Source organism: Mauremys mutica, chromosome 7 (genome assembly GCF_020497125.1).
Source record: "Mauremys mutica isolate MM-2020 ecotype Southern chromosome 7, ASM2049712v1, whole genome shotgun sequence".
Lineage (NCBI taxonomy): Eukaryota > Metazoa > Chordata > Testudines > Geoemydidae > Mauremys > Mauremys mutica.
In genome coordinates, this window is record NC_059078.1 from 58,863,865 (window position 1) to 58,889,674 (window position 25,810).

At 46.1% G+C, this 25,810-nt stretch overlaps 1 protein-coding gene across 1 annotated transcript in view; it reads left to right on the plus strand.

Annotated features, from left to right (window-relative positions):
- The window catches only part of PIK3AP1 (phosphoinositide-3-kinase adaptor protein 1), an 80,081-nt gene that overhangs the window by 33,105 nt on the left and 21,166 nt on the right, over positions 1-25,810 (plus strand). Inside the window, exons 3-9 of the mRNA XM_045024228.1 lie at positions 1,326-1,474; positions 5,434-5,578; positions 9,567-9,709; positions 10,457-10,589; positions 13,374-13,570; positions 15,569-15,758; positions 24,878-24,973. Of these exons, the coding sequence (XP_044880163.1) occupies positions 1,326-1,474; positions 5,434-5,578; positions 9,567-9,709; positions 10,457-10,589; positions 13,374-13,570; positions 15,569-15,758; positions 24,878-24,973 (1,053 nt within the window). The remainder of the gene's footprint in view (positions 1-1,325; positions 1,475-5,433; positions 5,579-9,566; positions 9,710-10,456; positions 10,590-13,373; positions 13,571-15,568; positions 15,759-24,877; positions 24,974-25,810) is intronic.

The window sequence follows — 25,810 nt, forward strand, 5'->3', positions numbered from 1 at the left end:
GGAAGGGACCTCGCAAGGTCATCTAGGCCAGTCCCCTGCACTCATGGCCGGATTAAGTATTAGCTAGACCATTCCTGACAGGTGTTTGTCTAACCTGCTCTTAAAAATTTCCAAGGACGAAGATTCCACAACCTCCCTTGGCAATTTATATCAGCACTTAACCACCCAGAGAATTAGGAAGTTTTTCCTAATGTCCAATCTAAACCTCCCTTCCTGCAATTTAAGCCCAATGTGCTTTTTGTCCTACCCTCAGAGGTTAAGAAGAACAATTTTTCTCCCTCCTCCTTGCAACAACCTTTTATGTACTTGAAAACTGTTATGTCTCCCCCACTCCCCCATCACAGTCTTCACTTTTCCAGACTAAACAAACCCATTTTTTTCAATCTTCCCTCATAGTTCATGTTTTCTAGACCAGGGGCTGTCAACCGTTTTCTTTCTGAGGCCTCCCCACAACATGCTATAAAAACTCCACGGCCCACTTGTGCCATAACAACTGTTTTTCTGCATATAGTGTTCTAAAGATAAAGGGTCTGGTCTGTACTCACATTGCTAAGGGAATTAGTTGGTATATTATTCTCAAGCCTCCCCAGGAAAGGGGGTGAAGGAGCTTGGGGGGATATTTTGGGGGGATAGGGATTCCAAGTGACCATCCCCTGAATTTTTGTGTAAATCACTTGTTGGTGTCAGCAAGGACAAGGAAAGGAATTTGTACCTTGGGGAAGTTTTTAACCTAAGTTGGTAGAATATAAGCTTAGGGGTCTCCACACGGGTCCCCACATCTGTAGCCCAGAGTTCAGAGTTGGGGGGGAACCCTAACAGAGACTGATTGGGTTGGAGTAGAAAGAGTGGATCCAATAGTCTGATATAACTCTCTGTGGTGAGCAATACAAGTAGGCCCTCAAAAGCAGGCTCATCATTGGCGCTAAGGGGGATCAATTATCCTTTAATAGCTTTGGGAGAGGAGTGTGGACTGTTAGAATCAGCCCAGCTGATGACCAAATTCCTGTAATTGATGTTTACTATAGTTTCATTTTCATATGAATGGGGCTGTTGAATAAGCATATTCAGTGCCACTACAGCAGGTCTGTGGAGCTGTATGTCTCTGTGGCCAAATGCAAACCAACCCCAGACGTCCCGTTACAGGAATAAATGAGGAAACTTGGTTGATTCCCCTTTTTTCAACTAGATCTCCTTTTCTGAGTTCTTGTTTAAGAATTTCAGCAGGTTCTCTTTTAGAATACTTTGAGGTTTATGTGTTTCTCCATGCATCCATGTATTATTGGTGCATGAGAATGGCCTAACGGGATTCTGTCTGCTTTGTTTAGACTCTGGCTGCGATTCTGTGACTGATACAGAGGCAGAAGACGAGAAAAACCCAGTTTATTCCAGGAAACTTGCAATGAGTCAGCAGCACGGGACATCCGAGAGCACCCTGGGAGACCTGGTGGTGCAGCCTGACCGCATACACTGTGGGGTACAGTATGTCCATTTCCTCTAGAGTTCTTGACATGGGATTGTACTGTGCACTAGTGGCTAGTGCTCTGCATTGCCATGCTGGATACCCAAGCTCTGTTCTTTTCCTTCAGCCCCACCCCCAGTGTCTCCATCTCCTGAGATTCCTTCCCGCAGCCCAGGAGCAATACCGTGACACTCAGTGTCCTACGGTTGTCCTGGCTGCACTGTAACTCCTCCGATGAAGACTTAAACAGGGTTGCCACCCAACCTGAAGGTTGTGGAAGAGGCTCAGGCTTTTATGAGCTTATTCAAGTTGGTGGGATATAATAAGTCGTGGTGGACTATATATGTTCTGGGGTTAACACACCATTTTGTAAGGGTCCCAAAGCACTTCCTGCAAATTTTCTGGATCAGTTTCCTGTCTCTTCTGAAAGACAGCATCTCTGTCAGCACAGCTCATCTCCCCCGCCTCTCCCCCCAAATGGAGAGTACTGTACATATGCCCCAGCAAACTCTGTCACAAGAGCACCACCTAATGGAGCACCAACTTCACTTCCCTCCGTATCTGGGGGTATATGTTCTGGTCTGACCCAGCCTGATACTGCTCAGTTTGAGATCTGATGTCCATACAACTTAAGGTACTGACTGTTACAGGAGACTTGAAAAACCCAACAGCTAAGCAGCACTGCAGTGTTGCAATGTGACCACCAGTTTACGTTATTTCCTTTTCGTGCATTGTGGAAAAGGCGCCAGCTTAGCCTTTTAGTGCAATGAAACAAGGGCAGCAACTCGATATGTTTCCATACTTGTCATGGTGTGGCCAACTCCAAGGCTTTTATAGTTTCTCCATATTTGGAGTCTGTTTTAAAGCCCCAGCTCCTGGAGTCATGTGACCATGGGACACTCAGCTTTTATTTAGAGTTTCTAGGCTTCATGGTTGCAGAGAAGCTTGAAAACATGAGCCATAAAAGCATAGATTACTAGGCAATTGAGAATCCAAAATCCATTTAACAAGAATTTTTAAGCCATTCATAATATTTTTGCAACCGACCCTTGATTTTTGGATGCTAGAGGTTGGCGGTATTGTTGTCACCTCGTCTAAAATGGCTTTACCATACTGGGCATTTCTGGCTCAGATGCACAGTAGCAAAATATGCTCCCATGTTCAGAGAGGGGCGGAGAGGGTGGTGGGTCTGAAACATACTCTTAGGTCTTTGCTTCCAGATCTGCAGGTGCTGAGAGTGACAGAGGTGAAACTCGCAACTCCTGTGGCTGGGACAAGGGTTTGTTTAACTGTAGCAGCCATGACCCCTACTGGTCACTATGTGTAACTGAATTTGAGCTTCTAATGGAGTTCTAAGCTTTACCTACCTGTAGCACAAGGCTGTGTGTGGTGGCATCTGAACACGCTGGAACATAGGAGAACGAATGCTGCTGTTGAACTGAAGTGGTGCCCTGTGTGGCAGAAGCATTCCTTAGTGGGACGGAACGGGGTCGGGAATAGATTCAAAGGAAATAGCTGATTGTGTTTTGTGAAACATCCTCGCCTGTGACTGAGGCCTAAGATCTTTGTGTGCTCTCCTCGGTATGACTGACCGTGGAGACAACCTCACCACAGAGAGCAAAGTTAACTGGGAAGTCGGCTGAGCACTGGGCAGCCTCAAGATCTTGTGGGGCTGAGCATCTTGAAAAAAGAAACCTGGGGTACGTTTGGAACTTCCTGGACAGCTGTAAGTGCCACATCCATGGGAACGATGCTGCTACCACCCCTGTGCATTTACTGGACAATCCATCATCTCAGGGCATTTCCAGGTTACATCATAGCCTCATGTGTTACCAGCACTATACGTGCTATAAAGCTTTATCCATTTCTAGTGCCTTCCACGTGATGATAACAGGCCTTCATGAATTAAGCCTCACAACGACGTGTACTGTAGGTAACTCACTTCTGCCTTTGTTTCCTCATGTTTAAAATGAGGATAAGTGCATTGTCCGAGGTGTCACTGGCAATGGCTAGGAATCTCGAACTCATGGCATGATACAATCATAGATGATCTAAGACTGAGGGGGAAATCAGAAGCTGAGGTAGGCTTTCTCTGTCGTCTTTGGTACCTAGAAATGGCTGAATTCTCTGCTTTTAATAGGCTCTATCCCACTGGCATGGTAGAGAGATCCTGGTCTACTGCATAAGAGACTGTGAGCATGAAAAGACCTACAGGATACTGGTAGATTACAATCAGTGTAGTAGATGACCTGCTAGTGTAACAAAACACTTAAGTGATTACATTTAAGGTACTGGTGATCTTTAAAGCCTTGGCTATGTGAGAAAAGAGTAACAATATCTTTACTTTATAGCATATAAAATGTTAGATGCCCATACCCTGTGTTGGCAGACTAAGATTGGCTGGGAGTTTTATTAGTCCCTAGGATAATATTCTCCAGGGCTGGCAGTAAGATCCCTCACCTGAGAGTCTGGGCCAGGAATTCACTCCCCTTCACAGTTCAGCAGAGCCGAAGCTGAGTGAGAGTTACAGCATGATGTAAGAGAGAGTGATTTTTGGTTTAACTTCCCCTCTCAGAGTTCATAGTTCTGTGGCACTGAAATACTTTGGATTACAAATAGAGCTTTCGCTGGACAGGTGCTGTACAAATAGATACAAGAAGTAACCAATAATCTGAGGAAGTCATAATACGCCTTTTTGGGCTGAAAAGTAAATGTATATTTGCTCCAATTTGCTTTCTTTGATCCTCTCCTGAGCATGAGCAATAACATCATGATGGCTGTGCTGTTTGGAGTAATAGCGGGAAAAACTCACTTTCAGGGTAAGAAGCTATGAAGCTGAAACTGCACAAGCAAGTAGCAGAGATCCCAGCTCTGTCCACAAACTCCATCTGCAAAACTCCTCTGTTTGCGCTGGTGTATGCTCATGACAAGATATCTTGCTGCTTATACCTGGAGCAGAGAATGCTGTTGACGGAGTTATAATCTGTGCAAGGCTATGATGGAATTGAGAAGCATCACATTCATGAGCAGCAAAACTAGGCATTCTGGGTACTGCCTCATCTGTGCAACACAAAGGAATTACATATAACTTAGATTGCAGAAGCAGCTGGGATTGGGTCCCTGTTGTGCCAGGTGCTGCTCCAACACGCAAAATATAGCCCCTTCCCCCGAGAGTTAACCAGTTTCTGATGTCTACGCTACAGACCTTACAGCTGCACAGTGGTACCAGTGCGGGAGAGAGCTCTCCTGCCAGCATAATTAAACTACCCCCAATGAGTGGTGGCGGTAGCTATGTCAGTGGGAAAGTATCTCCCGCAGACATAGCACTGTCCTCATCCCTTTTTTTGTCGGTGAAACTTTGCTCAGTCAGGGGTGTGTGGTTTTTCACACCTCTGAATGACAGAAGTTTTACTGACAAAAGTGCTAGTGTAGACAAAGCCTTAGACGTTGTGGATTATAGGTCACGATGTAGACATGGTCCAATATTTGTTTTAGGGCTTGTCCTTCACATGCTCTTGAGCCTAAGGGAGCCATTTATGATGCTAATGAAACCGATCTAGTGTGCTCATGAGATTTCATTTCCTGGCTAGTGGGTGCCACAAGCACCGATTTCATATTTTCACCATATAAATGGCACCCTGAGGCATTAAAACCTGTCACCTACACACAGATGCAAGCACCAGGATGTCTGGCAGTTTTACAGCCTGCCCCAATCCACTGTCTTCAGCTTTATTCAGCCATCCACAGAACCCAGATACAGAGCCCTGTGTGTGATACTGAAACCTGACAGGGATGAAGTTTCTAAGCAATCGCTTGTAGTGGGTTACTTTTTCCAAGTGGAGTTTAGAAGCCCTGAAAAGGTGTCCCCACTGCTCTGAGCTGAATTCAGCAGAGGGGAGAGCAGCGCGGGGGTTGCAATGAAGAACGGCTCCAGGATATTGTGAACCTACATGTTGTGATGCCTTTACTCCTAGGTGCAGACAACACTTTATATTATCATGAAATGTAAACTGGATTGTCAAGTGAGAACAGAAGTTGAATTCTTTCCAGAGAATGCCCAATCTGTGCGTGTGCCAGCCAAGATGGAAAATGAATACACTGTCTCCGTACAGGCTCCTGGTAGGTAGAATTTCTCCCTCTGGGAATTAAACTGTTGCAGATGGGAACAATCTAGAGGTTGGAACACAAAAAGCTAGAGGCAGGGAAATCACAAACTTCTACTTCCTCCCAGGTCTGCGTCTGAGGCCTGGGCTACACTAGCAGGGGGGTTCGAACTAAGATATGCAACTTCAGCTACACAAATAGCGTAGCTGAAGTCGAAATATCTTAGTTAGACTTACCTGGCCGTCCTCATGGCAGCGAGTCGATTGCCGTGGCTCCCCCGTCGACTCTGCTTACTCCTCCTGCCGAGGTGGAGTACGGGCGTCGATTAGTGGATCGATTTATTGCGTCCAGACGAGACGCGATAAATCGATCCTCAATACATCGAACACTACCCGCCGATCCAGCAGGTAGCATAGACGTACCCTTAGTGTGGGATTGTCCCCTGTGCGTTTGTGTCTCCAATCAGTAAGGTCAGGATTGTAATGCTTGCTCTCCTCATTGGGCGTTTTGAAGAACAGTTATCACTTGTGAAGCACTTGGAAGCTGAATGAACCCATAGAAGTGCAAAATATTATCACCACCACCAGGGCATCAGAAAAAGATTGATGCCAGAAATGGCCTTCTTTGTACGGAATGGCTTCAAAGGACACAGCTGGGTAGTATAGGCACAAAATATAAATACTAGGAAAGTTTGACATTTAAGCAGTTTTGTCTCTGCTATGTTCAACTCTTCTTCCCCTGTGTCTTCTCCACTTTCTTATTGTCAGTCTCTATCTTTTATTCCCTGTTCCTTAACTTTGTGCAGACTCAGTTTACCAAGTTACCTAATCTGTGTCCTTATCTAGTCTAAACCACTAGTTTATCATATATAAATCACAATAACTAACCTCAAATAATACATTCGTGCTTATCCTGCTAAAACTTACTTTTTTCTGTCTGGTTTCCAACACATCTATTCTCTGCTTTCAACCCCATTGACTCCATCCAGTCATTCTTGTCTTACAGTAGTTGTTTATTCTTCTTACTGGTATGATTTTGTAGCTCTGGGTTTTTATACATTTAGCTTGTCTTGCTGGGAGGGAGAGGGTGTGCACCGGATTTACTCCAAAGCTACCAGCTCCCTCTTCTTCACCTTCCTGTCTGCATAGGCCAATAATTTTACTGATAAGATATGCAAACCACTTTTCTTATCAGCACAATCTGAACTGCTGCATCCCCCAAAACACATACAAAAAGCAAACAGACCTTTTTATTTCCTAACAGTAATATATACAATCATTATTTAATATATATTTGTGGTACATAATTCATTACACAAGTCTCTAACAAACTGATTAGTGTAGCTTGCTCTTTAATTCATGCAAACCCATTTATTCGCTCTGGGTTTGTAAAACAACCAGACTGAAAATTACGAACCTAAACTTAGATTTTTGGCCCAAAGTTTAGCAGTGGGGTTTCCGAGGTGTCTTATAAATTTGTGGTAGCTTCCCTATAGTGTTAGTTAATCCACATTCATTTAGATTTCTTGAGTCAAGTGGCTCTGTTGCTTCATTTGAGAAAAAGTCATAATTAGAACTGGGCAACATTTTTCATCTGAAAGTTTTTTCAGCACAAAATGCAAATTCATGTTGACCAAAACATTTTGTGAATTCATGTCAAAGTCATGAATGGTTTCGGTTGAAAAATAAAAATCTTAATTTTCCCCTCCGAAAAAGTCAAAACAAAATGTTTTGATTGTTCAATTTGAAATGATTTTTCATTAAGAAAGTTCCTTCAATTTTATTTTTAAAAAAATTAAAAAACCTCAAATGAAACAACTTTTTTCCCCAACTTTTTGGTTTTCTGAAAAATGTTAGTTTTGACTAGAAACAAAATCTTTTTTTCCTGGAACAGACAGCAAATCAAAAAATCATTATTTGCACATAATGTCATAATGTGACAGTCTGAGGAATAGAGGGCCAAACCATTACACCTCTTCAGCCTCCCAGAAGTCAGTGGGTAGAATGAGGAGAACTTGGCCCAGCAAACGGTTAAGGTAGTGTGTCTAAAACAAGACTGTTAATGTAAATACTAAGGCTGTCAAGCGATTAAAAAAATTAATCACGATTAATCACGCGATTAATCCCACTGTTAAATAACAATAGAATACTATTTAAATATTTTGGGATGTTTTCTACATTTTCAAAAATATTGATTTCAATTACAACACAATACAAAATGTACAGTGCTCGCTTTATAGTTATTTTTATTACAAATATTTGCACTGTAAAAAACAAAAGAAATAGTATTTTTCAGTTCACCTAATACGAGTACTGTAGTGCAATCTCTTTATCATGAAAGTTGAACTTACAAATGTAGAATTATGTACAAAAAAACTGCATTCAAAAATAAAACAATGTAAAATTTTAGATCCTGCAAGTCCACTTCTTGTGAAGCCAATCGCTCAGACAAACAGTTCATTTACATTTCCAGGAGATAATGCTGACCGTTTCTTGTTCACAATGTCACCTGAAAGCGAGAACAGGCGTTCTCATGGCACTGTTGTAGCTGGCATTGCAAGATATTTACATGCCAGATATGCTAAAGATTCCTATATCCCTTCATGCTTCAACCACCATTCCAGAGGACATGCGTCCATGCCGATGATGAGTTCTGCTCGATAACAATCCAAAGCAGTGCACACCATTCATTTTCATCATCTGAGTCAGATGCCACAAGCAGAAGGTTGATTTTCTTTTTTGGTGGTTCGGGTTCTGTAGTTTCCGCATTGGAATGTTTCTGTTTTAAGACTTCTGAAAGCATGCTCCCCACCTTGTCCCCTCAGATTTTGGAAGGCACTTCAGATTCTTAAACCTTTGGTCAAGTGCTGTAGCTATCTTTAGAAATCTCACATTGGTACCTTCTTTGTGTTTCGTGAAATCTGCAGTGAAAGTGTTCTTAAAATGAACAACATGTGCTGGGTCCAAGATGGCTACGACAAGAAATATATGGCGGAATGTGGGTAAAACAGAGCAGGGGAAAATCAATTCTCCGCCAAGGAGTTCAGTCACAAATTTAATTAATACATTGTTTTTTTAACGAGCGTTATCATCATGGACGCATGTCCTCTGGAATGGTGGCCAAAGCATAAAGGAGCATACAAATGTTTAGCATATCTGGCACATAAATACCTTGCAATGCCAGCTACAAAAGTGCCATGCAAATGCCTGTTCTCACTTTCTGGTGACATTGTAAATAAAAAGAGGTCAGCATTATCTCCTTTAAATGTAAACAAACTTGTTTGTCTTAGTGATTGGCTGACCAAGAAGTAGGACTGAGTGGACTTGTGGGCTCTGAAGTTTTATATTATTTTGTTTTTGAGTGCAGTTATGTAACAAAAAAACCCTACACTTGTAAGTTGCACTTAAAAAGATTGCACTACAGTACTTGTATGAGGTGAACTGAAAATTACTATTTCTTTTGTTTATCATTTTTACAGTGCAAATATTTGTAATAAAAATAATATACACTTTGATTTCAATTACAGTACAGAATACAATATGTATGAAAATGTGGGAAAAAACATCCAAAATATTTAACACATTTCAATTGGTATTCTATTGTTTAACAATGTGATTAAAACTGTGATAGCTCAGTGGTTTAAGCATTGGCCTGCCAAATCCAGGGTTGTGAGTTCAGTCCTTGAGGGGGCCACTTAGGGATCTGGGGCAAAATCAGTACTTGGTCCTGCTAGTGAAGGCAGGGGGCTGGACTCAATGACCTTTCAGGGTCCCTTCCAGCTCTATGAGATAGATAGGAATTAAAGATTATGTCATGTGATGAAATCTCCAGGAATACATCCAACCAAAATTGGCAACCCTACTGACACATGCCAGATTCACCCACAATTGAAACGCTTATGCTGATGGAGTTGAGTGAAACCCCTCCTAATGTCAGTGCTGCTTCTGGGTGCTCACGCTCATTGCCTGTTTTTACTGGGGATTGTTTTCCTTTCCTTTGAAAGACTTAACATCTGGAGCAGCATCTCTGCGGATATATTCAGGTGACTTGATGGTGGGGGAAGCGAACATCAGCTATTACAGTGACATGGAAGAGATCGGCAACTTGTTGGCCAATGCAGCTAATCCAGTGGAGTTCATGTGCCAGGTAATGACAATGGACAAAAGGCAACTTTTGAAATCAGCTCTTTCTGGGGCAGGAGGTGAGCAAAAAAGATATCCAAAGCGCTCGGAAGGAAAGAGCTTGCTGGAAGGATAGAAATGTAATCTCATTGTTTTATCGCAGTCAATATTAATTAGGCCTAATGTTTCCCATCTGCAGAAAGCAGAGTGTGCTCTCTCCCTATGAGGAGCTATGGTAACTCTTAGATCTATTGGCAGCTCAAGGAAAATGCAGTAATTTAACCCCCCCAGTTTAGACTTTGCTAACTTGAGAAACTGGATTTTACAGAACCTGGAATAAGTCTTCAAGAAATAACAAATCATTTGGAAAGCCAAACATAAAAGCCTTGTGCAACATGCGAAACTGACCAGGCTAGTTGAGCATATCACAAAAAGTAAAGTAACTCCTTCATTTTTCACTTCTGTTTCAGGAAACGACTTACCGTAATTTTTGCATTCCAGACTCACTCACTGTGCTTGCCAACCTGCATACTCAGTCACTGAGAATAGTAGCAACTAATCATGTAACTAAATATAGTATCATGAATATGCATCGGGAAGCAGTTAAAATTGCACATACAACCTTAACTTTGGCCCTTCTGGTCTTTGAGTGTTTAGCATTCTCTTCTTTTGACTTAGTTTTTTGTTTTTAACTTACTTTATACATCCAAACTGAACTGAATGTCTGGCCTGAAAATGCCCACAAGATAAATTACTTTTCACTTCTGTTCAGGCCTTTAAAATAGTACCATATAACATAGAAGCTCTGGACAAACTGTTGACTGAGTCATTGAAGAACAACATTCCTGCAAGTGGCTTGCACCTGTTTGGAATCAACCAGCTGGAGGAAGAAGATATGACAACAAGTAAGTCTTTAAAAAATGTCCTTGTTACAACTCTCTGCCTGTAATCAGTGGCTGTAAAATGAGTCGCCTGCAGCACCATGTAAAATGGAACTACAGGGTTTTAACACACAAAGAATGGAGTAAAGAACCATTATCTTGGCAGGCCTGGGGCAGGGTGGACAATAATCTACGGCCAAGATTTTCAAAAGTGCCTAGTGATGTTGGGCACCCAACATGGGCCATCTTTAAAAGAAAATTGAGCCCCTGCTCTATGAAAATGAGCTCCCTTTCAAGGTGTTAAACTGGGTGCTGTTGTATTAATTTAGATGGAATAAAGGGGCCCGAAGAGACAAAGGCATTAACATAACCTAGTCACTGTCCAACATTAAACAAGGTTTGGGGTTTGGTATCTAGAGACCTCAGCAATGCAAAAAACAAACAAACAAAGAAACCCATTAAACTCTTTATTGAAAGATACAGAAAAGAAGGAAAAACAGTTAATAGCATTTGAAATGTAGGGTATTAAATCCAGTTTTCATTTTAACAACATCCCTTGTTCCCTTTCCTTTAGCTGGAGAGAGTTTTTAGAAGGACACCCCCTCCCCCTGCATTTGACAGTCTTTAGTTGGTATTTGGTAATAACTGTTCTTTTGGGTGCGGGGGGGGAAAGAAATGAGATAAGCTGGACTGGAGCTGTCATTGTTGCTGTACTTGTTAAAGCCGATCCCATTTCTTAGAAGACAAGTTGAGATAAACACAGACACCAGGGGAGAGGAAAGAGCAGCAAAGAGAGCAAATGTAGCTTCTCACTGATGCTGACTCTCACTTGCAGCCCCACTCTTGGAAAAACACAGGCACAGCACACGGTCTGATCAGCCACAGCGAGACTGGCAAACTTGTTCCAGCACTGGGCTGTCTAGGGCGTAGCCTTTAGCTGCCTTTCTGGTGACAGGCTTACAGCAGTGTTGGCTGACTAAGCTGGACTGTTCTTAGACAAAAGGAAAAAGGAGATAGGAAAGACAAGAGGTAAGGCAGGGAAGGAAAAGATCACACCAAGGGGGGGGGGGGCGAGACACAGTCTTGCATCCCTGGTGGTGGTTGGCATTCAGATGGAGCTGGTAGGGTGGTGATGGTATCTGGGTCCCTCTCTCTGACCCAGTCTGGTCACGCATCCCTCAAGCTTAGGACAAAAAAGATCCCAGTAGATGCTGGAGGTGGCAGCCATGATGGTGAAACTTGCGCCAATAGCCAATTTTTCTCCCCAAAGTCTCTTAATGACCCCAAAAGGGAGTGCCGGGTGCAATAGCCCATCCCCTCATTATTTTCTCCCTCAGTTAGGCCTAATATCCAACATACCCATTTTGCTTTAGTCATTTTTGGTCCTCAGTCCCTCTTGTTCACAGGCATGTTCTTAACACAGTCCTTGAATTGTATCAGGAGGCCTTTATGTTTGGACTAATTCAATCTTCTGTCTCCTTTTTGTACCTTTTCCCATCAACATTGGTTATTCTAGGTGATTGTGATAGTTTATGCATTTTCACTTCCTTGTTCCCGTTGAGCTCACAATTAGAGTAAATTGGGAGGCCCAGGGCCTGAAATCACTTGTCACTCCTGAAAGTCTTGGCCAACTGTTTTTGTAAAAGTAATGAGTGCAGTGAAGACCACCTTGACCATGTGCCTTAGGACGTGCCTGGGCAGCGCTTACAGTCTCAGCAGTGAGACACAGCAATGTCTCTGAAAACAGGCCCAGTATGGTAGTGGGAGATTTGATTTTAAATGCCTGGATCAGAGCAGCCTTTCCAGGTGCGGTACCTTGTTGTTGTGGGCAGAGTGCTGCCGAATTCCCCGGGATTAGCACATGGCTTTTGGGGATCTTGGCCAGCACCCCAGGACCCCTTTTTTGGCAGTATTTTCCCCTATCCCTCTTCTGTATTGCCTGCCTCTGTGTTTAATCTCCTGATCCTCACTTTGCTGACACCCAGCCGGGATTGGCTGAACAGTGCTGCTCCTTGAATATCCAGAAAGAGCCCCAGTAAACCAGGCAGCTCCCTTTTCCCCCATGCCAGATGGAGCCTTCCTCAGCCTCTGTCCTGGGCAGTGCCTGACATGGGCTGTGCACATCTGCTTCACCAGTATTCATGAGCAAAGCATGCTCCTTGGCATGGAACCAGCACATGCACAGGCACTCTGGGAGGCGAGTTTACGAACTTTGCTCAGGCTGAAATTAGCCATGTGCTTCTTCACCATGACGTCATGTGTCTTCCACTGTTTAGTGAGAATGCACCTTGTTCGTTGCTAACTCTGCCATCTAGTTTCTTGAGGGTTCACTACCCCGCCCCCAACACCTGATGTGCTCCCCTACGTCATGTTGCTGATGCATTCACCAGAGAACAGCTTTTCCCATTTTCACTCTCTTCTCCCTGCCCTTCCAGCTGCAGCGCCAGTGGTGCCCCAGTGTGCCAGGCAGGTGTGCCTTCCTGCAGCATTTTTCATGAGAGGATCTAAGTGTCTTTGAAGCTGAGATTTTCATGGCTAAGTTGCAGCTTTGAAATGCCTTAAGGGATTTGGATGCCAAACTCCCAGGAAAACCAATGGGAACTGGGCATCTGAATGTCCTAGATAGCTCTGGCTGGCTCAGCTCTACAAGCCGAGCTCCTCTCCATTCTGACATGGTGGAGCTCTTCCAGGGCTATTTAATGTGCTGCTTTTGTGTGCCTCCCCCTTTACTAGCCACTGCATTCATCACCCACCGGGTGTGTTGATGCCAGAGAGGAGCTTGATTTCTAAAAGCCTTTGTTCTCTCAGATCAGAGGGACGAAGAGCTGCCGACGCTACTTCACTTCGCTGCAAAATATGGTCTGAAGAACCTTACAGCGCTGCTGCTTACTTGCCCAGGAGCCCTGCAAGCCTACAGCGTAGCCAACAAGTATGGGTACTACCCAAACAACATTGCCGAAAACCATGGCTTTAAGGACCTGCGGCAGTTCATTGACGAATACGTGGTAAGAGGGAGCAAGGTGCTGCTGGAGGGGGCTGGAGGGCATGCACTTTGTACAGTGAAAGCTGCCCCAGATTGCTGTCCGTCAGGCTGGTAACCTGTCACTGAGGATGGTGCTGCGCACTGGGATGGCAAGCAGTGGAGAAGGGTGGAGGGGAAGTTGGCATACCATGGCTCCTCTCTGCTGTAAGATGGGGCTAGCAGCTGGGTGCAGCATGGGAGACTGGGGAAGATGGGTAGAGGGCTCTTAGAGAGGAGCAGAAGAGATAGAAACAGAGTATGTACTTCTGGTCCCCTTCACTCACAACCCTCGGGACCAGCATGCTGCTACCGATGCGTCCGTAGCATCCGACCCCTGGTGTGAAGCCCCTGAGATAAACCCTAATGCTGCCAAAGCTGCAGCCCCTCCATCCTGTTCTGTCCAGAGAAGTGCCACGGCACTGACTCAGAGTGTGCTGGGACATTGGGGCCCCAGAACTCTCTCTGATTGCCTGCACTTCAAAGTCTTTGCACGGTTGTCACTTCAAAGCAGCAGGAAAAGGAGCTGAGGGGAAGTGCTCTGAAAGTGACAAGCACGTTGCAAGCACAAGGGTGACGCCTTGGGTTTAGATCTCTGTGCAGAAGGTCCTGCACTTGTTAGCTTGGGGGTTACATGGTCAAAAGTGGAGGGACTTAATGAGACGATGGAGGGGGACGTTGGCCCTGCCCAGTAGAGGTGAAGCCCTGTTTTGAAGACTTGGGTGCTGCTTAGGTCTTGTGATGGTTTTCTGCACAAAGGCAAGTGACAGACTAAAATGGACTGTGCAGGCTTCTGATGGGAAGCTACTAGCTAGGTTGTGTGGCCTTGCCCCGAAATCAGTGGGGTTACAAGGCTGTGAATCGCCTCTCTTTCATTAAAACCTGTGTACTTCCGGGAGAAGTGCAGGAGGCTGAGAAAATCCAGCTGCCTCCAGCCCTATTCTTTGGTAAATATACCACGAGCGTCACAGGCCTGGCCTGACCTGTGCTAGCTGTTTCTCTCACGCCTGTTGTGGTGAGAGAGCTAGTCAGGCTTGAAATAGCAGCCCCAATGCGCTATCCCCCATGTCCCGTTTACTGTAAGCACAGGTCAGTGGTCTGCGTTAGTGCAGCCACTGGTCGGGGCGAGAGCCAGAGATGCTAACAACTAAAAAGGCACTGTAGCAATAGCTAGAGGAGGTGAGGTGAGACGGCTCCTTCCAGCTGTATGGCAGAGAGCTAGTGGCTGGGCCTGGAGCATAGTCAGTGCTGGGTTTTGGGGAGAGCAGCTTGGGAAGTGTTCTGCCTTACCAGCACAGGCCTTGTAAAGTTAGTGCTGCTCTCTAGCGCAGCAGCTGCACAAAGAATTCCATTGCCCTGAGAAATGAAAGTTGCTGGTATTACACAAGCGATGATCAGCTGTGAGGTTTCCTATTGGTCTCTCGGAGGAGGCGGGCTGTGCACTTCCAGAACACGTAGCTTCATGTTCTGGTACAGCTGTCAAAAAAAGAGGAAACTAAATCCAGAGTGAAGCAGGGGGTGGCCCTTTCTCACAGTGCTTGGGGTGTAAGGAACTGTTTCTTCGACCCACATCTCCAGCTAAAGGCTCCAACGGCAGCTTCTGTTGAGCCATCACCACCTTAGATATCGGTTTACACTGGAAGGCTTTTTCCATAACAAGTGCATGGCAGACTTATCCTGATATTGGCACTGATTTTCCAGAAGGGGAGACTTGCAGATGCAGTTGTGGGCTCGGAGGATGGATGTGCTGGTGAAAAATACCAGACTGATGTCCCTGGAGACTTACGTCCTCTGCTTGCTTATAGCATGGGCAGCAATTAAATCTCCTAACTCTGGACACGGGATGCAGGCAACTTTTAAAAACATTTTGCACATCACTCAGTAAATCTGAACATGCTAATACACTGCACTTCACACAGCAAGAGCAGCTTTATTTCTCAGATCCTCTCTTTACTGATTCTTTTGCTTACACTCCCTCCTCCAGGAAACTGCTGATATGCTGAAGAGTCACATTAAGGAGGAGCTGATGCAGGGCGAGGAAGATGACTCTGTTTATGAGTCCATGGCTCACCTCTCCACCGACCTGCTGATGAAATGCTCCCTGAATCCTGGCTGTGATGATGAGCTCTATGAATCCATGGCCAACTTTGCCCCTGATGCCACAGATGATCTGTGTATGTATAGACTTTAAGTTGTGTGGAGTGTTGCAGGCCTTGGCTTAACAAAATAAGAGATTTAGTTTGATGAGTGTTTACACATAGCAGTTCCCTGACTGCATTTATAATGTGTTTTGATTGTAACATTTCTGCTCTGTCCACACCAGCAACACTAAAAGATGGTTGGGCTACTGTCGGCTTTGAGATAACAGGCATAAAAAGAAGTAACACTTTCATCATTAGACTGCAGATCTTGCTCTGCATGAAAGGAGTATGTTAAAAAAAGGCACCTCCTGTACGGTAGGGTTGATCTCTTAAGAGGAAGGTCAAAGAACTACAATCTGATGTAGAAGCTGAGAAGCCAATGTAGTGACTTGAGGGGAGGCAGGACAAGTTAAAAAGTGTGGGTTGCCACTGTTTAACTGCTTGTGAGAAAATCAGCTGTCAGTGGAGGGGAGGGGAGGGTACTGACACTTAAAAAAATTCACTGCCTTAGAGGAGACTTCTCCTACTGAAACACTTCTGCGTATAGACAATATATCTTGGATTGCTCCCCCCTCCCCATATGAATTTGAAGGAAACTATAAAACAAGATCTGTGTTGCTTAGGGTTCATTTGCCACTGCTGTTTGTTCTTCACCTGAATTCATAATCCCGTCTTTGTGATGTCTCATTTGGTTGCTGTGGAGATGGTTATGTTGCTACAAAACCAGGTGGTTAGGATTTCAGGTGGAGAATAAGCAGCAGGAGCAATTGAATACCTCAGCCACAAAGATCCTGTTGTCCCTAGTACTTGAGTGAGGGCTGGGGAGCTGTGGCTAGCGTGTGCTGTTTCAGAAGTAGTCTGCGTAGAATTGGTTTCTAGATGTTGGTTTGGATAGTTCTATGGAGACTGGGTGGATCTCTGTGTAAGGTATTTAATATGGGCAGGGCAAAAAACTTGGAGGAAAAACTAGTTGAGTTTAGTGGGTTGAAATGCCGAGACTCTACAGAAACGCAGTAACTTACTCATTCTTTTGATGTAGGGTTTCCTATAACTTACTCTCTGAGACTTTTGAATTGGAATGTAGACTGCAGCTATGCTGTCAAAATGGCCTCATGAGATTCCGTACTGTGTTCTCCGACTTCAGCTCAAATGTGCTCAGTTGATGAGTAAAAGTGGGCTGATTGCCAGTCCTGCAAACTTGGGGTCTGAGTCGGGCTGCACTTCCTGAACCTCACCAGTGGCAAAGGTTCTGTAGGCCCCAATGTGCTCTCGCGACACGTACACAAGGCCAGTGACTTTGGTGGCTTTGCAGAGGTCTGAAAGACTAGAATGAAGTGATTCTCTTGGGGCACAAAAAGTAACTGAATCCAGCTTACACGCTGCTGTATGGGCTCTGCAGTGCTGGCGGAAGTAAAGAACAAAAAGTTCTGTCACAAATGGGCATCTTGGCTCTGAATTCGCACAAGGAGCAGATCTGAACAAGAGGGTGACATCTTAAAAACTCTGCAGAACAGAGCTGTTCTTTAAATCTGAGGTTTGGTCTGTCTGCATGGGCAAAGAGCCTCAGGGCCGCCCAGAGGGGGGGGCAAAGGGGGCAATTTGCCCCGGGCCCCGGGTTCCGCAGGGGCCCCCAAGAGAAGAGCGGAGGCTCCCGCCTCCGCCCCTCTCCTGGAGCCTTAGCGCATCAAGCGCCCTGTCTCCAGCGGGGCCCGAGCCCCACCCCGCTCAGAGCCGCGTGGTGAGGGGGCGGGGCTGGGAGCTCCGGGCTGAGCTCTGCTCCCTCCGCTGGGCCCGGAGCTCCCAGCCCCACCCGCTCCCCACGCGGCTCTGAGCGGGACGGAGCTCAGGCGCCGCCGGAGGCACGCTGCGGCTGTTCAGCCGAGGCGCTGAGGCTGCGCGTGAGGAGGGAGCCGGGGGTAAGAGGCTGGGGCCGGCGGGGTTGGCTAAAGGGCAGGGAGCCCTGGAGACAGTCAGGGCAGAGGTTGGGGGAGGGGGCAGGGAATGGGGGGGGTGGATTGTGGGTGTTCTGGGGGGGGTGGATAGGGTCAGGGCCGCCCAGAGGGGGCGGGGCAAGAGGGCGCAGGAGCTTCTTCGCTCCCGGTCTTCGCCAGCGGGGGGTCCTTCCGCTCTGGGGCGGAAGGACCCTCCACTGGTGAATTACCGCCGAAGCAGGACCCGCCGCCAACGTGCAGCCCGGTCTTTGGCGGTAATTTGGTGGCGGGGGGCCCTTCCGTTCCGGGACCCGCCGCCGAAGTGCCCCGAAGACCCACGGCGGGAGCCCCCCGCCGCCGAATTACCGCCGAAGACCGGGCTGCACGTCGGCGGCGGGTCCCGCTTCGGCGGTAATTCGGCGGCGGGGGGCTCCCGCCGCGGGTCTTCGGGGCACTTTGGCGGCGGGTCCCGGAACGGAAGGGCCCCCCGCCACCGAAGACCCCGGGCCCCCGGAATCCTCTGGGCGACCCTGAAGAGCCTTTCGCACTTTCTGTAACAGTGTGTTTGCTCTTGTGTCCAGAGCTGTGCTGTGTTTTCTGTACTCCGCATGGCAATCCCTTTCTACCCCAGGGGCTGGTGGTGGTATAAAGAATAAATCTTTGAAGGCCTTACGGAGTCTTTACCTGGGAAAATTCTTAGGCCTAGATAGTTTTCGCCCCTATGTAACTGTATTGGTGTAGAGACAGATACAGCTCAACTGGTGGGGTAACTTAGTGTTGATGCAGTTATTTCAGCATACAGGTGTTTGACTGGTGTCTGAAATAAGCTATACTGATATCAAGACAAGCCCTTACTGAAAGTGGTGGGAGTATTGCCTGAGTTAGCACTGACTTAATGATTATAGACTTCAAGATTTGGCACCTAGTTAAAGCTCTGTGGAAATGAAAGACTACATAGAAAAGTGAAACATGATGTTTGTTGACACATTTCCTCCAGGTTGGAACTGATTTCTAGTATTTCCAATGGCTTCTCTGAACAAGGGACATATTAAGCTACAACCATATCAGCAACATGCCCACCTGGCAGGATTGGACCACAGTTCGTGCCACACACTTTGAGAAATGACCTGAGAGAGCTTGAAAGCACCAAGTGGTTACCTAGCTTAATGAGAAGCTGTTTGAAATGTAATCCGTTTCAAAGTGTTAAAAATAGCTTCAGGTTACACACTGGTACTGAGTCCCCCAGCCAGTCTCTAGTCTTGATCTCTTTAGTCTTTTCAATGCTTTTTTCTCTCTCTGTTGGCCTAGGGAAATGGATTCTGTGCAAGGAACACAGAGAATTTTTACTTTGTGGGTCTGACAGTTTCTCTAACCGTTCAGCTCCAGAAAGAGGTGTTACTTGTGCTAGGATTAGGACAGATTCAGACACCAGTGTGATGTCTAAGCTGATGGTGTCCCATGAAGCTCAGTTTTAAGATGGGCCACCCAACCATAGAGCTGGGAAAGAACTGTTCCTATACAGAACTCTGTGTCCCCGGCCCTGTCCCGTGAAGGGTTATTCCCTACAGCCACTTCCCCAGTGTCGTTCTAAATGCTCATAACCTACTTCCCTTCACAAACTAGCACACAGCCAAATAGCTCTTACTGTTAAGAATATTTTTGATATTGAGCCTAAATTGTCCTTTAGTTAATTTCATCCCATTAATTGTAGGAATTCCCCCTTCAGTAGAATTGTCCCTCTGATTACACCTTACATTTGACCTTACAAGTATTTGAAACTTCCAGGTATAAGGAAATTGCAGCAGGCTTGTGTGGGTTGCAGGTAGCTGTTACAAACAGCAGCTGAGAGGTATGACGGGGGAGTTATCCTTTTCACCTCACTTCTGCATTGTGGACAAAGGGACCGTTTTGTCTTAACCAGTGTGAACTCTTTTCCTCCACCAACCTCTCCTGCTCAGTTCCAAACTCTGGATCTCGGAAATGTGGCCTTTTGAATGAGTCTGTGTGCCAGAGCTGTTCTCCCAACTTCCACCTCCGAACTCTTGAGGGTTGACTAATCTTTAACCAGTGGGTTGTTTTTGATCTAAGTGCAGGGCAAACTTCCGTGCCTGGAATTGAAGGTGCTTTTCCTAAGAAGATGCCAGAGGGTAGGGTCTGATGTGCCTGATTAGCGAGGGCGTGTAGTGAAGCGTGCTGGAGGGAACAATGGAACATTCTCCTTAAAGCATGGAGCAGAACACATCCTATCATGCAGTGAAGTACCAGACAGTGTCAAGGAACTGGCCAAAGTCCCCATGTCTGTAGATTGCCATTGTTCCCGTCTCTTTCTTACACTGCAGAAGGCTCCATGTATTAAGGCCTTAGCACATGCAGCTCAGTGATGATCGACTGGAGCGTGAAGGTGCAGATTTGTTATGTTTTTATCCAGTCTCTGAACCAATAAGGAGACCAATGATATACTTGTAGGAGGAAGCTATGGGGAACTTCTGCCCTCCTCCAAGGCTATGTGTTTCTTGACTCTGTTCACTCTGGTCCCAGCCAGGGGAAGGCATTTCCTTCCTTGGCTAGATGGTTCTGTGACCCACATTTTGACTTGCTAATTATGAGAGTTATTCTTATTTGCAGCCAAGGGTGCTGGAACTAGGAGTGCTGGGGGTGTGGGAGCACCCCCTGGCTTGAAGTGGTTTCCATCATAAACAGAGTTTACAGTTTGGTTCAATGGCTTTCAGTACCCCCAATATACAAATTGTTTTAACGCTACTGTCTGCAGCCATAAAGCCCCCTTTCGCCCCTCCAGCAATTACTCAAATAACACTCTGCCCCTCTCTAGGGCCTGGCATCCACTGACTTCAGTGCATTTAACAAACTGCAATCTTCCAGCCAGGAGCAGCCAAAGCACCCTAAAAGTGGGGGGACCACAGGCGCCCGAACTGTGGCCCCACCCCCATGTCACCCATCCACCCAGGGATCCCACCCCTGCCCCACTCCTTTCCCCAAGATCCTGCCCCTGCACTGCCTCTCCCCCCGAGGCTCCACCCAGCACTCACTCCTCTCCGCACCATCTTCCTTACGTCCAGTAAAAAGTGGAGGGACCATGACCCCCTGGTCCTCCTTGTTCTGGCACCCCTGCTTCCGGCCACCTGAGGAGCATTAACTCCATTTTAGATGGGGAAATAACCATGTCACTTTCCCTCTGCTGCTGTGTGCATGTGACCTTGGACAAAGATCTGGGGCACCAGATTGCCTGCCTGATTCCCAGCCCTGTTACCTTAACTGTAGAGCATCCAGGTGCAGGAACTAATGGAGCTGGAGCTTCATGCTTTAGAGCAGGGGTAGGCAACCTATGGCATGCGTAGCATGCGAGCTGATTTTCAGTAGCACTCACACTGCCGGGGTCTTGGCCACCAGTCTGGGGGGCTCTGCATTTTAATTTAATTTTAAATGAAGCTTCTTAAACATTTTAAAACCCTTATTTATTTTACATACAACAATAGTTTAGTTATGTATTAGACTTATAGAAAGAGACCTTCTAAAAACGTTAAAATGTATTACCGGCACGCGAAACCTTAAATTAGAGTGAATAAATGAAGACTCGGCACAGCACTTCTGAAAGGTTGCCAACCCCTGCTTTAAAGAGTTAAATAGTTAGTCTCACAAGCCCCCTCTGGAAGGGACACTGCTGGAACAGCAGCTTTTAAACGATTGTGCCATGAAGTGCAGAATGAGGTTTCAGAACCCCTGAATCCTTACTAAGAGTGGATTTTGTTAGCTGTTCATGTCTTTTCCCATGTTAGTGAGCTGTGTTATTCCCACTCCCTTCCCCCGCATAGACAAGGTTTTTCTAACCCGTGTCTATGGATTGTAGGTAGTGCACAGAACTGCAGCCTTCTTGTCTTCCTCAGGTGAACAAAGGGAATCATGCACAAAATGTAACTGCTTTAAAAATCCAGGGTGGGATTATGGCAAAACACTGAAGTCTTTGTGTTAAGTAATAGAGAACTGACCTCTGAACACAGCTGGCTTTGTGTGTGCTCTGTAATAGCCGACCACAACTGTCTCTGAAGACTTAATGGAGAAGCGGGCAGGGGTTTCTTTACATGCTAACATAAAAGGAAGGTGCAGCCACACACTGAGGCAGCCTGTGTGTATAGTTGGTGTCTCTAAGACCAAGGGGCAGTGACTGAACTTCCAGAAGGTCCAAGGCTCTACTGGCTGAATGAGAAGCCGTTAACCCACATGAAGTCTCCAGACAGAATAGGAAGGGAAATTGGAGGTCTATCTTTTATCTTAAATCCTAGGTAGCATGACACCTGAGATTCCAGCATGGCTTCTCCTCTGCCTGCTGCCTTCACACCACAAGATCTTTCACCCTAGGTCCCCTGATTAGCTCAAGCAAACCTGGGGTCACTTGCAAACTATTGCTGGGCACCTGGCTGTGAGGTCCAGACTTTGTGGGTGACTCTTCTCTCCCTAATCCCTGCCCCAGAGTCTCATTTCTGATGAGGTAAGGGGAATAGATAATCAATCTGGGGGATGTCCAAGACTTCAGCTCGATCTGGTGACATGGGTAGGACATTAATAGGTGTCATCTGTATACAAGGCAGATCTGTGTGCCAGGAGACAGTGATGTGGTAATTGCCTGTCAGGCAAGCCTAAAATCCTGCCTACATCGGGGAGGCTAATCTCTCTCCCGCTGAGTCAGTGTCTGCAGTTCCCTGTGATCTGCCACTAACCTCTTCGCCTACTTCACTGAGTAATGTCACATACTTGATATTTTATTTATACTTCTAGCTCATCCTCCTACAGAGTCAGGTATTTGGGACAGTGCATGAGGATAACCTACCTCTGGTGTTTCGGCCTCTTATTTTTGTCCATTTGGAGTCTGCAGTATAGCAGTGTCTAATATATAAGCTGCTGTATTTCATACCAATTGGGTATTGTCCTTTGACTCCTGGCAAGTTTCCAGTGTAGCTCTCAGCTGGGCAAAGTCTGGGATCCCTGTTATAGTTTTCACTCTTCCTTGGCAAAACCAGCTTGGCCTTCTCCTGGGAAAGGAAAAAAACAGAAAACCCCATAAACGGCACACATACCCTACAGGCAGTTGGTGGGATTAGTGAGTTGTTAACTAATCCTGGCTAATGCCCTATAAAGCAGATCTGGTCTCTGCCATGGGTCACTCACTAATCAAGTGTAACAGTGATCCCTTGGTTTAAGATTTTCTCTGCCTGAAATAGATTGACAACTTATTGGCTAGATAGATCAATTTTACCCAGAAAAGCAGTAGCCTTCTTATGCAGTAGTTATCCCTGGTAGTTGACACTACGTGGTGAAAAGATTTGGCTACGCAACAGAAAACTCCCCAACTTCCTGTTACTGTTCTGGTCTAATGATTCTGCAGAGCACTGAAAAAAAAGGGGAACATGAGACTGTCTCTTTGTTTTCTATGCAGAGAAGGAAAGGAATTTTGCACTCCCAACGCTGTTTGCTCCACTCCGAAATCCATACATCAGTGGCTTGATTCATGCCTGATTGTATAAGTTGTAAATACCAGTCTGTTAATTATTGATTACTTGGATAAAAATGACAAGTTTCTGTACAAAGACATGCCCTCTAATGCTGAAACATTGGACGTGGATAGCCAACTCCAGCTGAGCAGCCCAAAGTGTCTTCCAAACAGTAGCTAATTCTCAATGCCCTGCTGGCACCTTCACTGAACTCTCCACTACTCAGCTCTGTTGTTTGCCTCTGCCTGTACAGCAATGGCCTTCCTTGGCTGCGCACTTGAGGAACTTGGCAGAAACCCTGTGCAAAACGTACTGAGCATAGCGACTTTCAGTGGCTTATAACCTGGCCACAGTAAAACCAACCTTGACCAAAACATGCATTTCCACAGATGGGGCCTGTAATAGTTAAAGCACTTGCTTAACATTCTTAAAGTTCATCCCTGATCAGCAAAACCCGGAAGAATGTGCTCACATGCTTCCCTAAATAGGGTTCTGTGGCAGGGTGCTCCACTCCCTGCTAGGATGGTGCCTCCTCCTGGTCACTCAGGGGTATAGCATGCAAGGTGAACACCCTTCCTATGGTTGCACACCGTGTCTCCACCTCTCTCTCTGGGTCAGAAGCCCCACTCTTGCTCCATGAATTGCTGCTGCCTCTTTGTGACTTGGCTTACCAGCCAGGTCACACTACATGTTTTCCCCTTCCTTCAGCAATCCTGGGCAGTCTTCCCATTCACTGCCGCAGAGTGCCACTTCCTCAGTGGCTAGCAGGAGAACCCTGATCCACCCTTTACTCCAGGTTCCAGTTCAGGGACCCTCTAGTTCCTTACTCCCTGGCACTGCCCCCATCCCCTGCAGGTTTGCTAGCAGCTAGAGGCTCCAACCACATTGGGGGTCCATTGTACTAACTGCTGTATAGATTTGTAGTAAAGACAGTCTCTATCTATCCTAAACAGTTTACAATCTTAATTTCCTCTCCAGCCATTTCAGCTGCAGAGCATCACAAAAAACTTGTTTGGTGGGAATAGCATATCTGCCTTCATGTTAAACAGCTGAACCTTTCTATACACTAGTCTCCTCCAGACAGGGACAACACCTGGAAATTTCAGTCTGAAAGGTGAAAGTGTTGGGAAGTTATGGGCAAATAAAGACAGGGTTAAAATTTAGACGTAATTGTAGTGTTACTGCTCTACTGTTCCAGTGCTGGGTTTTAGGTTTCGTCCGTACTTAAAAAAGAGGTTGTCATAGCTACGGTGCTTAGAGGTGTGAAAAATCCACACCCCAGAGCACCATAGCTATGCCGACCTAACTTCTGTTGTGCTAGCTACAGTCGCTCGGGGAGGTGGTGTTCTTACAGTGATGGAAAAGCCCCTTCCATTGCCACAGGCTGGGTCTACACCATGTAGCTATGGTGCTAGGGTCCCTGTAGTGTAGACATGGTTTTAGACTGGATACAATGCAGTACATTCTCCTTTCAGAGTAGGCATGGAACTCTCACCAGTCTTACTGGGACTTAGCCCCACAATCATCTCTTGAGGCAAATACTTGTGCTTGGAATTGTCCAAATTGTCCATCCTAAAGTTGAGTGACTGGTCAGTGGGCCTGGGTGTTTCAGAAATCTCAGGTCCGCTAATCATATTGGGTTTGTGAACAGCTAATGGAAAACACGGTGTGGTTGAAGACATAGTTAACGGATTACTCTTCCCAATTGTTCTTCCAGATGTCGAGATGCTTCAATCAAAACCCAAAGCCCCAGTCGCTAAAGACCAGCTTTCTCTGAATATAAAAGACTCTATGATCCGCAAATTTTTAGAAGGTGAGAGCTGCAGGGGTGGGGGTGGAGAGTGGAAGTGGTGGGGGGTGGATGGGTTAGGGTTAATTAAAATAAATTCTGTTTGAGATTTTGTCCTGCTCTGTAAGGATAGAAGCAAATCCCCAGTGCTCAAGGTGAACAGCTCCACTGCACTGGGTATTTTCCCCATCTGCTGCAAAGTGTTCAGTACGGCAGGGAAGGTGGTTCAAGTATCTGCATAGTCACACAACCAGCTCGATTTGTGTTTTAACTCAGAGTAAGATCCAGTTCTGGTTCTATCCGCTCCCCCCTTATTAGGTGACATGAATATTCAGACAGGGAGGTTCTCCTGTATACACTCACCTTTCTGTGGCCTTCTGTCTCCATGTTAAGAGGACGTCAGCCCCCCTGAAGCTGCCTGAGTGCAGATCTGCCTGGGGGAGGAGTTTGAGTTCTGACTAAGAGGTGGCTAATTATTATCTTCAACTACCTGGTTGTGTAGATAGGGATGTGGCCTCTGCATTGACTTCAGTGGGAAAGAATAGTGCCCAGAATCTCTCAGACCAGACCTCTGCTAGGTGCTTAATTGAGGTACCTGTCTTGAAGGCTTTTGGCCCAGTTGGTTTCTGCATGTACGATGCTCCAGAAGGGGTTCTACTCTGTGGAAATGGCATAATGGGGCTCTAGGTTTCATATCAAACATGCTCAGGTTTTCCTAACTAGCATCCCTGCGAACTCTGCCTGGGCCCTGAGAGCCAGTCTGGATTATAGCCCTCTCTCACATCACCAGCAACTAAGGGTCTTTCTATGCTGACAGTTAGTTTGTGGCAAGCAGGGGTGTGAATGTACTCTGCACTAACT